Raw genomic sequence first — 16,373 nt, forward strand, 5'->3', positions numbered from 1 at the left:
ATTTCCTCCTTATATCCAGTCTGAACTTCCCCTGTTTAAGTTTTAACCCCTTGTCCTGTCACTACAGTCCCTAATGAAGAGTCCCTCCCCAGCATCCCTATAGGCCCCCTTCAGATACTGGAAGGCTGCTATGAGGTCTCCACGCAGCCTTCTCTTCTCCAGGCTCAACAGCTCCAACTTCCTCAGCCTGTCTTCATACGGGAGGTGCTCCAGTCCCCTGATCATCCTCGTGGTCCTCCTCTGGACTTGTTCCAGCAGTTCCATGTCCTTTTTATGTTGAGGACACCAGAACTGCACACAATACTCCAGGTGAGGTCTCACAAGAGCAGAGTAGAGGGGCAGGATCACCTCCTTCGACCTGCTGGTCACGCTCCTTTTGATGCAGCCCAGGATACGGTTGGCTTTCTGGGCTGCAAGTGCACACTGATGCTGGCTCATGTTCATTTTCTCATTGACCAGCACCCCCAAGTCCTTCTCCGCAGGGCTGCTCTGAATTGCAATTAAATATCTAATTGTGCTTTCAAATCTGCATATAGAAGTGGAATCAGAGTCATGAATTAAGTTACTACCACCCCCTTCCTCAAACAGCCTTTCGTCCAGGAGCCCGACAGTACACAGAAAGGAAAAGAGGAAAATGAGCAGGTCTGTTTTATGTTCTGTACCTCAAGACAGGCTGTAACAGATCTTACTACAGCTTCTCATACTCTGTTCCACATTATATATAAATCACATGCTGTTTGTTAGCTCTGGATAAACTGCTAATGAGTAAGATGTGAGTTGATTCTTCACTTCCATAATCTCTAGCAACTTCTTACTCTCCTATGCACCCTCCTGTCTGGGGGAGGGAGAAGAACTAAAGGGATTTCTAGAAATATTAGAAGCTCATCTTTAAAAAAAAAATCCAAAAAAACAAAACCTGTCAGAAAGTGGAACCACTTTGATAAACAGCAAGGAAGAGAATGCTTCCTTAAAACACCTCTAATGAGAAACTCTACTATTAGTTGGATGCTGATGTACTACAAGCAGTCCTGGGTGATAATATGCAACTGAACACAGAGTGTAACTTTATGACAACATTATTCACTTGCCAACATGCAATGCTAATTTCACTTCTTCAGTCAAAATTAATAATAGAAGCCTTTTCTTTAATGGACAAATACTGCAAGCAAAAGTTATGGATTAAAGCACTCTAAACTGATCAGCAAGATCACAAAGTAAAACATCTGGACCCCGAAATCATGAAGGTCTGGTAAGAGAAAGACTGATACTAGCTAGGAGGCACGATTTCTTTTAACCATTTTTGAAGAAGCCAAAGCTGTGTTTTCTTGTCATCTTTATTCAAGTATTTCACAGCAGTTATATTACAAATTACAGTAAAATGTTCAAAATTTCCAGAAGTTCAAAAAAATTAAATAACTTACTTCAAACTAACGTAAAATGAAGTCAAAATGCAAAACATCAATTTAAACACAGTTCTGAATAAACTATAGAATCCAAAATATACCATAGCTGATGAAGGAAGTCTACTTAATCCACAAAGTAGACACACGTTAATGAAACCAAACAGGGCTCCCCAATGTCTAAATAACCCAATGTACAACATACAAAAGATGCAAGTACAAGCCCAAATTCAAGCTTATGTTGTGATTACAAAATAAAATAAAAACAAAATAAATGACTATCAGCTGCAGGACATGCCTTCAGGTAAAGGTAAAACCAGAGCTGACCCATCAAAGTAATGGAAAAATAAAACCAACAAACCAAAAGAAAGGAAGACAAGATATTACAAAAAACAGTAATCCTATAAATACATTGGCATATGAGAAAATCAAGTAACAATACAGAGGACACAAAACAAAACAAAAAATTAATCACAGGTGAGATTCATGCTTGCAAATACAATTAACTCCATAGCCATCAACTTCACCCAAGAGCAACTCTATTACCTCCAAGACAGCCCAGTCAGCCCCCCAGAGAAGCCTCCTTCCTTCTGGCCGGCCACATTTCACTGACCCCAGCACAAGGACTCACACAGGAGTTTATTTGCAGTTTTCACAACAAGAAACAAGGAAGAGAGGTCAATTTGTACAAACTCTTGCCAGTGCTATGTGGCAACAAAAATGAAAAACATACAAAGAGTAAACAAGTTTAGACCACATGGATAGATTAACAGCTGTTTTAACTCTATAACCACCAGACATCTGTAAAGGAAAACAAGAACTGAAGTGTGGTTATTTGGGCTAAGAAGGCGAGCATATCATTTTAGGTAAGCTGTCCACTAGAACATCTGATATCAGCTACTTTTCTCTAAAACAACATGGCAGCTCCTCCATTAGTAAAGTTCCCTCTTTACAATTTTTTTCCCAATCAACAACTGACAGTAAAAATTTTCCTTTAGAAACCTGACCTTTTAGAACCATTTTAATGTCAGGCACTAGCCTTAAACTTGCTTTTCACACCCACTGGTGACAAAAATTTTCAACTTTTTAAATTCATATAAATTTATCATTTTAAAAACGTGTGCGGTTTTATCTTCCACAAGTGCTGCTGTTACTTGAACAAAAACTTCTCTGAGTAAGTGAAACTGGAATAAATATTTTTAAAAAATTCTGCAGCAAGAACCTGAGACTTGCAAAAACCCCTTTTATCAGAAACTTGCTACAAAAAATCTGCTACATTTTATTTAATCAAATCTTAAAGTTTGTAACAATTCCCATCAAAATACAAAATGCTGTTAATGTACCAGACACAAAAATATCTCAAACAGGTATGATGCTAATAAATACTAAATGAAACATGGAAAAAAATCCCATAATCAAATCTGAGATCAAAGAATCTCATTTAGAATGTGTTTTCTGCTTGTTTTTGTTGTTTTTAATCGCACTTTCCCACCTAAAAAATACAGTGTTTCTGCATGGGTTGCATTTAGAAGGTGTAACTAGATGTACACGAATGCTTAAAACCTTCCTCTGCCATTAGCTAGAAAGACAAACAGTGGCATTCTGGGGAGAAAAAGATCTAAGAATTATGTTTAACCAGAATGGACAAAGCACTTTGGATTACTGCAGTAGCCCAAGGCCCATGCTTTGTTTCTCTGCAGTGCTATACTAATATTAGCCATAGAGGTGGAGACAAATACCTTAGCTTCAGCTTGCAAATGGGAGCAGAGTGATTACAGTCCTCCATAAACACTGTTGGTAACTAAAATACAAAAAGCTGAGGTAGCTCAGTATCTCTGCAGTAGTCTGTTTTGTCTAATTACAAACTAATCACACTGTGTTGCATATTTTCGGAAAGACACTTCCGCAGCTACTTAAGGGACAGTCACAATGAATGGTTAACAATGGCAACACCAGCCAACTTCTCTAAAACACTTTCACACAGGTTTGAAATAAATCAGCCCAGGTAATGTTTTAATACTGAGCTTGTGATAAAACATGTTTTTCTTGAAACTGCCTAGACTGTTCTCTCCAGTTGCCAGAAGAGAAGGGTTTTGAACGACACAATTCAGACCCAGACAATTCAGAGAACTTTGGTCCAAAGATCGATTTAAAAGGCTGTCCTCCAAACCTCCACCATTAACAATGCTTTGCATGGACCAAGTTGTGAAGCCTAGTTTAAGTTTTATTTTCACGTGAGCTTGGGCTCCAGGACGTTGACCGACTACAGTGTCTTCTTACCTGCACTTCAGTCCAAGCTATATTACAAACATGGAACTTCAAAAAGAAACCTACCAGTATTACACTTGTTTTTCTTAAAGAACTCAAAATAGAAAACAGGGGGATGGTGGGAAAATGCTTAGTTTTTAGCAACAGAGAAGGATTTCACTGTGTAACTTGTTTCTAAAACAAATATATACCAAGGAAAAAAGGAATTTCACCATTTTGGTAAAGTATGTGGCTTTTTCAGTGTGTCTTAGTTTAGTTCTGTAGAGCAAGACAGGCATTATAGAACCATAATACTAGTTGCCATCCAATGAAGAGAATACAAATCATCCTTTTGGAGATCTTCATTCTGAAGACAGCTTTCTAACTTTGCCACTTGCTATAATCCAAACTAATTGATCAGCCTTATCTTTCTCAATTGACTAAAAGGCACATTAAAGGCAGTTCTAGAGAGCCTCATCTTCAAATTACTGTACATCCAGTTACTCAAGATTCCCACCACAGTGCATCATTGCCTTCTTTAGAACAGATTTTTTTGTCCATTCCCCAGAGAAGAGAAAAACTGGAAAAAAAAAAAAATAAGAAAGGTTGCCTGTTTAAAAATATTCAACTTAGATCTGCTCTTTCCACTCCTCTTGTTATGTGTTGGTCTCCACTTTGCCTGAAGTTTCCCCAAAGATAATGCATGAACAAGAGCAGAAATGAAAACAGTTTCTGTAGCACCAAAAATCTCCAAGCTGTGGCATTGTATTCTTTATTTATATCAGATACAATTATATGAAGTTCCGTTTGGTTCTTGTAGGCTGGTTGGTTTCAGGTACCTGAGACAATAGCACCAAATTCAACAGAAAGAAAAAGAGAGAGCACTTAAGACCAAGGCTCTGCACATACTTGGTGCAAATGGAAACTGAATGGCTCAGAGGACTGCTCTCGTGTGAGCAGTTTGAGAGGATAAACCCACCCATCTTGTTGAGTTCACAGGAATGTTTCAAACACATGAACTGTTCTTTCCATCTCCTGCAAAAGACACAGGGCATCAATTATACATAAATATACAGAGAAGGAAATAAAGTTACATTGCATAATCATATTTACTGGGCTATTTTTTAAAATATCTGAAAAAATAATTAATAGGAAAATACAAATTTCTGTTTATTAGCTGCTGTCTGCTAGCAAAATATGCTAAAAGAGGAAACTAATTAAAGAAGTACTAATGCAGAAAAGCACTCCACTATGACAGTCCATGAGAAAATCGAAGTGTATTAGGGTCACTTATATAATTAACATACTCAATATGTATGAAGCAAGCATTGCAATAGCACACCGCATGAATCCAAGTCTTCCTGCACACTTACGCTATTGGTGACTCTGCTGTACACACATATCTGCACAGTTTGGAAAATCAAAGTAAAGATCAGTCTTCACATACTCCTGCTGGATAAATGTCTTTTTAATCTACCTAACATTTGGCACAGACTTTCAACATATTTTTAGGTGGCAAGATGGCAAGAGGAATAGCACGAAAATGGCTTGAAAAGCATTTTGCAGTAACTCTACGATATCCCATGCTAAAGCTTTTCCAGGTTTTGCTGTAAAATATTCATGGAGAAAAATATTTAGTGTTCAGTAATCCAACTGGAAACTAGCAATTGTTGTCCTTTTCTCAATAGGGTTGGTTATTAGTTGAATCAGCAAGCTGATCCAAACCCCTCTGCAGCTAGAACAATGATGTTGGAGGGAATGAACGTCCAGAGTTATGATCAGCCTACACCAGTGGTGAAATGATCAACTTACTGTTGATGCAGACAAGAGGCCTGGGCATCCTAGAGGCAAAGGATGACAGCAAAGCATACAACTGGCTTAAATTACACTGCGCTGGACTTACCAAGTTAGAGGAAGTTTGCAAACTTTTAAGGTCTTGTATGAAAGTTACAATCAGCTAACTGCATGAAGAAGAGGTATGTCGTTTTTGGGGGCCTAGTTACACAACTGCAAGTAAAAGCAACTGCAGCAACGCTGGCTCAGTGTGCCTGTAAGTACTCACTTTACGTCCACTGTTATTCATATCACAAATGTGGTAACTGCTTCTACTCCACTTTTACCCTGCTAGCATGTGCTTCCCCATGCTGCTGTATTCTCTCCTCTTTTTCCTTCCTTCTTATAGTTAAATTCTTAATCCTTTTCTGAGAAAAGTATTATTAGAAACAATCTCTGTTTTTTAAGTAATTTCTACACTAAAGTTTATTCTGGTTTTGGATACTTTCCTCAAAGTTTATTTTAAGGCTTTTGCCTGCTAGTACAACAGTAAACTGAGAGATGAACTTGGTTCTAAAAACACCAGCCTCACAAAATTCATATAAAAGAAACGGTAAAACATCACCTCTATAAGTTGTGATTTGTCATAGTCTCTACGGTGTCTGTAGATGCACTGACTGAGGAGTGAATACAATCTCTCAAGTTGGTCAACAGTCAGGTTGTCACTTTTCTTAACCACCAAATCAAGAAGTTTCTGTTGGAACAACGAAAGGTGATGTTACAAGGGTTTTTATAATCACTTCAATTTTTTTTAAGGACAAATCAGAATTGAAATCTCCTTCTGAAGCCCTGTCTTGGTGGGATACATAAAAATAAAACAGACCACACCTGGATACCAGTAAGGCCACTGCTTTCATGCAAATACGAAAGGACTTAATGTCTCTTTTCACTTCTCTGCTTATACCCACACTTGTTTTTCTTGTCTCCCATTTTATAATCAGTGTATCTGGGGCAATGCTTGTTCTATTTGAACAATAATTTATCCTATTTCATCTTGGTCAATAAGTATGATGAAGCGAACTATAAAAACTGCTTTGATAGCTAAAGGAGACATTTGTAAGAACTTGCATTGGCATTAAATTGTAAGTAGTACCAGATGGAAAGACATTTGGAATTCCACAAATGTTGAAAAACAGTACAATAAAAGAAGGGGGGTCGGAGAGGGGCATGACACATGGAGAAGTGCTCACAAACAGAAGGTGAAAGCATGTATTTTACATAGTACCAGAGTAAAATTTAAGAATTGTCCCTTTCATAACACTTTTGTGTTTCCTATATAATTGTTTCCAAAGAGATTATCATCTGTACTCCACTACAAATGGGATCTAAATTTCACAGTAGGTCAAATCTAGTTTCTACAACAGAAGACAGCAAATTTTGTTGTAACTTTGCTTAAAAAGAGACAAAACTGAAAGAAAATTAACTAGCAGGGGTTCAGTCTATGATGCCAAAACATCAGCACAAATTCCAATTTGCTTTCCAATCCACTAACAGTTCTTTTCACTAAGTATACATACATGGGAAGGGAAAAGATGATGTTAACCCCTAATTACTAGGCACCCAGCAGTTCCTCAGTAACTCGCATGTCCAATTAACATATGAGTACCTGCAAAAATGGCAATTAAAATAGTGGACTGCTGGGCTGTTACTGGATTTGTAATGGCAGTAATGATGGGACAGTAAGGATTCAGTAGTTTTATTAACTTTTCATCCAAAAAAAAAAACCAAAAAACAACCCACCCCACTGACCGACATACCATCTTCAGAAGTTACTGCTGCCATAAGACTCATTTGCAGTCAAAAATAAAGGGAATGTTGCTTCAGAAGAGAGAAAGGAAGCATTTTGCATGGAGTCTGTTAACAGTTCCATTGATTTTTTTGTTCCATTACCTTTAGTCTGTCATGGTCAACAACTACAGAGGGTAAGGGATCCAACGGTTCCTCAGGGACCTGCTCCAAACTTGTGGGCTTTGACTGTTCCAAAGCAACTTTTCGTGTTTTCTTGCTTTTGTATACACCTGTAATTTGAAAAACAATTATCAGCACTGTCAGTCTCTCAAAATGAACAACTTGTTTTTCCACTTTGGTTTGATTTTGCTTGTTTGGTTTGTTGAGGGTTTTTTTAACCAAGCAAGAGTGATTGTGGCAGTGCACATTATTCATCAGCTTTGCAGAATTCTGAATGTTTACAGTTGCACGAAACCACAGTTCAGAAAACACACATGAAACTGGTCCCAACAGAAAACTGAACATCACTGGAAGAGTTTTCCCATTGTATTATTTCTACTTAGCAACATCAAATTACACAGCTTTTAAGGGAAGTTCAGATATTAGAGCAGAAAGATTTTGAGCATTAGCTTGAGTAAATCAAATCCTCATTTTTCTCTCCAAAGCATCCTATGTCTTCATCACCACACTAATTCTAACATCAGCTCTGCTCCTGAAACTTCATGCTTTTGTGACAAACTTCTTCCACCTCTGCATTAAAGTTGTTGTCCCATCTTGTTGTGGAAAACAAAGTATTTTTTATCTCCTGCTTCTCTTCCTACACTCATCCATTGTTTTTCTCCTCAACTATTTAACACACTTGCTTTTTTCTTCTTTTTTTTTGAGGGCCCCCCTGTTACTATAACCACCTGTAATGTAAATAAAATGCAACTACTAAATTCAGCAATATAAAGGCTTTTACCGTACATCACACTCCTGCTATTCTTAGGACCTTTCCTTTACTGTGCTCCTTACACTTAGAGAAAATGTGTACGTACAAACACAACCAACATGTACGTAGTGATATTCTCATAATTCAGATCTCTCATTAAAGCTCATTTACTTTGTAAATCTCAGCACTAACTTTTGAAGTGAAGATTTCATCCTTTCAGACAATTCTGAAAAGCTAATTAAAAAGGCAATCATGCATAAGGCTTTTATTTCCCTTCCCTGAGGAAACGATGTCTCTTGTCTTCAAAGGACGTGGCCCCTTCTTTATGCACCACCAGGATTTCCCTTCTGCTTTTCTTATCTTTTTGCTGCACTGTTGCTGTGTTGACTGTAACTCCAAAACCAGATACCTTCTCCAACAGATAAATAAACAGTTTATCTGGCTTTTGCCATGAGTTAAACTGCTTTAACTTTTGCTATGAGCAAGAGTTTTTAAAGGAATACATTCTGTATTCCTGTGTTTTTTCAACAAATGTCAAAGATACTTTTATTATAAATCTAATAAAACAAGTCAAAACATATATAGATAAAAATATAGAACAAACATAGACCAAAATATACATATTTATGTGCATTGGTAATAGCTTTTAAATCTTTAATTATTGTTTAAATATTATCTCATTATTTACAATATTTCCCGTAAAAACTACAAAACTAAACAGAACAGTCTAAGTATGGAGATATACTTACTTATGAAAGATAACATTACAGCCAGTAAAGCATGGACTTACGATGTGGAATTAAATGTTGTAAGCATACCAAAAGTTTCAAATAAACAGACAGCAGTTCATAAAATGTTATCATACAATAATAACATAAAATACTACAATTAAAAATATGCGCATATTAACTTGGACACCAAGATAAGAACAGAAACATTGAAAACAAGCTATACCTTCTTTATCTGTTTCAGCATCCTTAGTTTCAGTGTCTGTGCTCTGTAGTGTTCTGTCATTATTGCTGCAATGTGGTAATTCAGCTTTCACTAGATCAGCTCCTTGATTTTCACCGGAAACCTCCGTTTGCTCCTTTGGCTGATCTTCAGACAAAGATTTTTGTTTGTTAATAGACCCATCGTTGTTGTCACAGGGTGAAACAGTATCAACTGAATCCATTTTACCGTTATGACATGCTGGAAGAGGTATACCTTCTGATCTGTGTACAGATGTCTCCCCATTCACACAGTCCCCTTTTGATGGAGAGTCCTTCCTTAATTCCTTTTCAGCACTCAGGGTAACACTGTCAGTTATTAAAAGAGATTCATTTGAGCTCTCTTCTTCTGTGGATGCAAAATTGTTTTCCTTTCCTGATGTCCCATTGTTAAGCCTCTGCTCTGCATCAATATCCATAATATCACAAGAGGATTCATCATTTGTTATAGAGAGATCTCCTATTTCCTCCCCATTCTCCTCAATGCAGTCAGCGCTGATTTCTAGCTCTCCATTTTCCAGCAATTTACTATCCTCTCCATGATTTTCATCATCAGCAAACTTAGCATCATCTTCATCTTTCTTTAAATTATTGACTTTCCTCTTCTTAATAATGCCTTTGCCCCACTGTGAGCGCCGTCTTGATTTTCTCCTTATTCGAACTGAATTATAATGAAAAAAAGAAACTTTTAGATGCACAGGTACCCCTCAATAAACACACTAGGATAACAGAATATGCTGTGGTGTTTGAGGCAATCAAATGTGTTCACATTTGAAGGAAATATGTATTTTATATATATCCATTTGTAGGTAAAATAGTAAAAGCAAAAGCTAACCAATGATGTAGAACCCTCTCACTCTCATTTGGTTAATGCAGACTCTAATGTCAGTTTTTCTTATTTTCCCCTTTTAGAACCTCAATGATTGGGAATCATTATACAATGAAACGAATGGAAGTGAAATCCAGGCATTCGCAGAATAATTCAGAACGGACATCAGGAAGTCTCTAGTCCAACCTACTACCTAAAACAGAGTCAGCTACGAGGGCAGACTAGATTGCTCAAGGCTTTATCCAGCCCTTTATTGAAAACCTCCACTGATGCAGATGAAATGACCTTCATGGGCACCCTGTATCAATGCATACTCGTCATACCAGTGAAAAGGCTTTTTGCCCTATATCAAATCAGCACCTCTCCTTTCAATTTATGTCCACTGTCAAGTCAAAGACATCTCTACTCTAAGTTGGCTAGATCTCCTCAACCTTCCTTTCATTCCCACCTCTTTACTCAAGTTGACAAAATGTAGTTTTAAAAACTGAGGAACTTTGGTTTAGACCCACACCATTTAGCAACCCCTTCTACAAAGAGACCTTACAAACATTTGCATTTCTGCAATAAGTCTGTAAGCAGAAGGGAAAGCCTAGGTCCTTAAATCAGGCTCATAACCAATGCATTCCCTCCATATCATGAAACTCGAAGCAACATGGACACGTGATCCTTTCTTCATCACTTCTGTATCCTTACTTTTTCATTTCTTCTATTTCTCATTTGAACTTCCTGTGCCTTTGAAAAAATCACATAATAAGCTTTTTTTTTTTTTAAAGGATTTTTTTTATTACTAATCTATTTGCTAAAGCACCAATCTAAAAGAGGTTTTGGCGCACATTTGCAATGCAACTAGCAAATACAGAAGGAAGACCATTCAGACATGATACTACTGCTCCTTTTCAAGAGCACTAACAAGACACAGCTCAGAATACTACAGAAGAGACAGGGAAAAACTGAAACTTCTACATTCAAATTCAAGTAATGATACAGACTGCTCATATTTTTGCAAAATTGCTCAAGTTGCGGCCAAGCAAATATAATTGAAAATCCAGCCAACAGTAACCAGAGATTAACAAATCTTCTTCCATTTGAAAATGATCCCTTATGTTAAGCACCTCCACATTGTTCTTGGTATTTGTAAGTTGCTTTGATTTATGGAGTATTAAGTCCCAGATCTATGTCTGCCAAACTCACACTGAGTTACAAAGATCTTGCTTTGAAGATACAAGCACTATGTGGGTACAAGTGTTGAGAATTAATTCACAGAAGATAAGAGAAGCATAGCTGTACTTCAGAATTTGCTCCCCATGAGTGGTATGTGCAAGCAGGTTGTTTAACCACTACACTAGAAATAATTCTTAACCTTTTAGCTTTAAAGCTATCTAAAGATACAATCCCACTGCAATAAAAACACAGTCTCACTTGGAATGTGTATTCATTGTTACAAACAGACCTTATGGAGAGCTGTAAAATTTGAGGAGAAAAATCCCCTTTCTCCAGCTATTCTGTAGATTTGACAGCGGCCTCTACAGCTAGCGTCACTACAGATGATTTATTGATGATAAACTACAACCTATTCACGTAACTTTTCAGAAGCTCATGTAATCTTCCCTTAGACTGTGCAAGAGATTTTAATTATTAACAAAAGCAGCAAATCTGAAACTAAACAGGGAGGTGTAAACTTATGGACAAAGAAAACTCCCCTATTAAGACAATGGATTTAGCCTCAGGTCAGCTCCAAAGATGACTAAATAAAACACAGAAGGGGAGTCTTCTAAAGGAAATATACTATGTTGTCAAGTGTAGAGATTAGTAACAAAGTTGAAATTTTTAAAGATACACTGATTTCAGCTTTTTAGGTTGACTTTGCTCTAAGAATCAGATATGCCAAATATATTTGACATTTATTATACCAATGAATTGTACTTTAAATATGCCTGTTTTACTAGTTCATCCCTTTTGTCCACCCTATGAGCTCTACCTGGGATAAGAACCCATAATTTGCCTTAACACACAGGCACGTTCCTAAAATTATTAAGTGTAGGAGAAACCGCATTGAAGTAAAATTGAATTAATCCTTGTGTCACACATTTCACCAAATTTCAAGGTCACAGACAGCAAGTCCAACTCGCTCTCTTTCATGCAGCACTATTCAAATGCACATTGTGCATGTTGCTTTTTATTGCTGTTTTTAATTACAACAAAGCAACCACAGAAAGTGCTGCAGAATATGCAGAAGATGGCCTCACAGGAACTCTGAGGTTTACGATGCATCAAAACCAGTAAACACAGAAATTCTCAGCTACTTCATCACACCAGTGCGCACAAAGCAGAGCTTTGGTTGAAACACTGCTATCATTATAAAACAGCTGTTATATCATGGTATCAAAAAAACCCCAAACCTGATACTACTAACCAGCTCCTGAGGTTTAGGAAAAGAAGAACAGAATTTCATTGCCAGATACTGCAGAAAATGCCTTTCTAACATCTAACAGTATTTGAATTGACAAAAGCAATAATCTACCTCGTTTGGGTTTTCACTCACATTTAGTCAATAGAACTCAATTAATGATATTTTTTTTTTCCTCCCAGGATCTTATAAATTCTTACTTCTCAGCAGTACCATCTTCACCTGACCCACCCATACCTGTAACCAACAGGTGACCAGCACTTCTAAAATCCTAATTCTTTTTGTCCCTATACTTCTAAGAATCAACTTTTCCACCTTCATTCTAATAAAAGCCTTCCTGCTTTCAAGCCCTTCCATCCCAACCACGGAAGCTTTCTCTCTTCAGGCTTTCAGAAACTCACCTAAATCTCTCTTAAGTTTATTTAACCAAGAAACACCTGCATCATGTCCATGAACTCAGCGAGACTCCCAGTCTCTTACCTAATAACATATCTTTGAGCCCATGCACCAGTGTTTACCCTCCTGATAATATCAAAAGTTGACTTCTAGTTCTCACATTTAAAGTGCCCCATTCAAATGATGCATTTTTGCTGTCATCTAGGCTGCGCTTCTCTATGCAAGAAGATATCAGCTGGGAGAAGAAATTTTGGGTTCAGATCCTTAGCACACATCACACTGTTACACAGATTCTCCCTTCATACAGACAGCCAAGCTTCTAGGAAAAGTTAAAAACTGACCAAGGAATACATTTAAAGCCAGATCCCACCACCAGTCTGTCTTTCTGTCCTGCCCACTTCCCTCAGTAAAGCTAGGGGAGTGGCCCAAGTAGGACGAATGTTTAATACAGAAGGCAACCATGTGACCAAATGTAGACGCTGACAACAGATTTCATAACCTAGATTGATTTTCTTTGTATTTGACGGAAAGAAAAAGGTACTACTAAGAGAGTAACACAAACTTGGTAAGGCATCATCTAGAATCACAGAACAGCTTGGGTTGGAAAGGACCTTCAAGATCATCCAGTTCCAACCCCCTGCTGGGAGCAGGGACACCTTCCACTAGACCAGGTTGCTCCAAGCCCCATTCAACCTGGCCTTGAACACTGCCAGGGATGGAGCAGACACAGCTTCTCTGGGCAACCTGTGCCAGTGCTTCACCAGCCCCACTGTAAACAATTTCTTCCTTATACCTAATCTAAATCTACCCTCTTTCAGTTTAAAGCCATTCCCCCTTGTCCTATTACTACTGGTAAAATTTATCTCTGAGTTCTGCAAGACAGCTCAAAAACAGGACTCAAAAAGGAAGAAGGAGCTACCACAGGGTAAAAACTGATGCAAAACTAAGGAGCTAATGGGCAGGAACTAACAGGGTAATGGACTGCTGCTAAAAAATAAGCTTGACCTGGAGTCCCCTCTTCTCTACCTTAATGTTGATGTAAGACTGTAAACTATCAAGAGCAGAATCCCACACTTTTTATTTTATAGTCAGTATGATTTATGACATATTGAAGTTTTCAGTAACTAACAGAATGGGATAGCTTTTTATAAAAGAAAAACTTTAACTTTGTTAAAAAAATTAAGAGTATATACAATTGCAAGTGAGCACCTTAACACCTTTTCAATTCTTTTTAGAACTACTCGTCTGAAATCTACCCATTGATACTCAGTCTTTTGGCAGTATTTGTGCCAGAGGCAGTAAAAATACTATTGTCAGAGGAATCCTGCTTTACAAAACTGAGTTTCTATAACTCAAATTATTATAATACCAATTATTCACACATGAATACAGTCATTTGCTTTCTGAATTGCTGAACTCTTCTCTCTATAATCTTCACATAACCTCTACAGATTTGCCAAGGGGATCCTCAGTGCAGTTCTAGCTTTCCTGGTTTGCTTTTTTGTAAATCAGTATTCAGAATCTTTAATGACAATAAATACCTGTTTGACCAGTAGCCACACATAACATTTCACTTGGGTTCGCATGAAGCTGGTATGAAAAGCAAACCTTCCTCACTTTTTTCTTTTCCTAAGCTGCACAGCCTATGAAGACGGCATTTTTTAGAAGAGCAACATAATACAACATAATTAATCACTGAATACAAATTTACATCTCCTTAAGTGGTAAGTGAGGTTTCTCAATTCTTCCATTCCCATCTTGAAAAACTGTAAGAGTCAGCTGAAAGACCCTGAACTCAAGGCAGACAACATTTTCCCCAGAGTTGGCCTCCCATGGTTATAAAAACTAAGTTCTATACTTACTGCAGAAGGACTAGTCTTCTAGGAACAACTTGAGTAAAATGAAACCTGTAGCAGACTTTCAGAAATTCTCAGTTCTTGCCCACCGACAGGTTCTGCTTAGAGGGTCTCAAGCCAGACACACCAAGTAAGGACAACATCTTCACATTAAATAAGCATCCTTTTTTTAGGGGCGCACTTCAACCTTGTAACTGCGACCTTTCTGTTTAGAACTCAGGAAAACATCTCAAAAACAGAAGTGAGTGGTACAGAAGCTTCAGAGTTGAGGTATACACCGTTGCTATGCCCCAAATCTAGCCATACAATGACATAACTGCAGACTACATAGAAATAAAGTTAACAGTTGGGAAAGGAAGTACATATAATTAGAAGATTCAAAGACTGCCAATGGTTAACAAGCAAGTCTGCTTGCCTTAATGTGGGTGAATTCTAATAAGAAGATGCAGCAGTCAAAGCAGATTATGTTTCTCTTGAAATTTTTGTAGTTTTACTAATACAGTATATTAAGAGCAGTACAGTATTAGCGGAAGCTAACAAGTTCATTTCATGCTGTAGAAAAGACCCTTCTATGCCTTTGCACTGCTTAAAAGTCCACCAGAGAATGTGAATCCTCTGTCATTAAATGATAAAACTGACATCCATCAAACAGTAGATTCTCTATTGTTACTTTCATTTCATAAAGAATTCCTGGGGATTAAAATCCAAAGGAGATTCTCATGGCAAGCAAGATCACCATGGATCTAGATTGTGTGTCTGCAGTATCATCAAGAACCACTTGAAGCAACGCACGTGTTTCAAGTTTTTCTTCCATGATCAAAACCCTAAACTTCTTTCTGATGTCTTGTGTGTAAAGTAACACAAAGCCTTGAGAAAGCACTTAATACCAGCAATTTACACTCTCTTATGCAGCATCCAGGATATCTATATATCTGCCACAGCAATTTAGCTGCTTCCAGTAGCTCCACTTTCCTTACCAAGGGGCACTGAATAGTCCACTTGAAAGTCTCTGGAGTTTTCAGTCAAAGTCCCAAACTGCAGTCAGAGATAAGCAGCAAGAAAGAACAGAGCAGAGTTCCACAATGGCTTAAAAAGCAAAATGAGGTGCCAGTTTCTACTAACAGACAAAGCCATTTCTCCCTCCAAAGCCAGCTATAGCATTTCCACTACCTCATTTGTGCCGGCAGTACTGTTCCTGCAGTAAAACAGATAAGGGAACTAAATCCGTTTGAAACATAACACGTTTTTTATTGGGTTAGTTTTCAAAATCTTCAGGTGAGCTTTCCAACTCATGAATGATGGTGCTGGCACAGGGGAGATGGTGGGAACATGCAACCAGTGTAAAGTCAAGACAGCACCTTTAGCAGTAACCTGCAGTTTGCCCAGCTTGAAGTGACTGTGGAACCAACCCATAAAACACATCATTTTCTTTACCCAGATGGAAGGCACTCAAGGCACAGACCTGACAAACAGATCTAAAAAATCACCTAGGCACTCTACCTCAAGAAGAAGCAGTCAAGTTCCATGAGAAAGAGATAAAGCATGTTTAAAAAAAATTAAAAAAAAAAAAAAAATATATATCTTGGCTGCAGTATCCCCAGCATGTTCTCCCCCTACTCAACTTCCCCCTATTATCCCTTATAATGCTCTCGACTCCAGCTCTTCCCAGTATTTCCTACAAAACTCTCCCAGTATCTCCTGTTCCACCCCACCCCAGCTAAAGAGGACACAAGATATACTGCATCTGAGGCATTCAT

At 37.8% G+C, this 16,373-nt stretch overlaps 1 protein-coding gene across 3 annotated transcripts in view; it reads right to left on the reverse strand.

The window, feature by feature from the left end:
- Positions 1-1,316: 1,316 nt before the first annotated feature.
- The window catches only part of ATAD2B (ATPase family AAA domain containing 2B), a 79,155-nt gene continuing 64,098 nt past the window's right edge, over positions 1,317-16,373 (reverse strand). For 2 of the 3 annotated variants that reach the window (XM_065681738.1, XM_065681737.1), the window contains exons 25-28: positions 9,094-9,789; positions 7,371-7,498; positions 6,046-6,174; positions 1,317-4,682 (exon numbers count right to left, since the gene is read on the reverse strand). In XM_065681738.1, coding sequence (XP_065537810.1) covers positions 4,641-4,682; positions 6,046-6,174; positions 7,371-7,498; positions 9,094-9,789 — 995 coding nt within the window. In that variant the 3' untranslated portion in view covers positions 1,317-4,640. The remainder of the gene's footprint in view (positions 4,683-6,045; positions 6,175-7,370; positions 7,499-9,093; positions 9,790-16,373) is intronic. The other variant, XM_065681739.1, reaches the window with a different exon arrangement.

Source organism: Lathamus discolor, chromosome 5 (genome assembly GCF_037157495.1).
Source record: "Lathamus discolor isolate bLatDis1 chromosome 5, bLatDis1.hap1, whole genome shotgun sequence".
NCBI classification, from domain to species: Eukaryota; Metazoa; Chordata; class Aves; order Psittaciformes; family Psittacidae; genus Lathamus; species Lathamus discolor.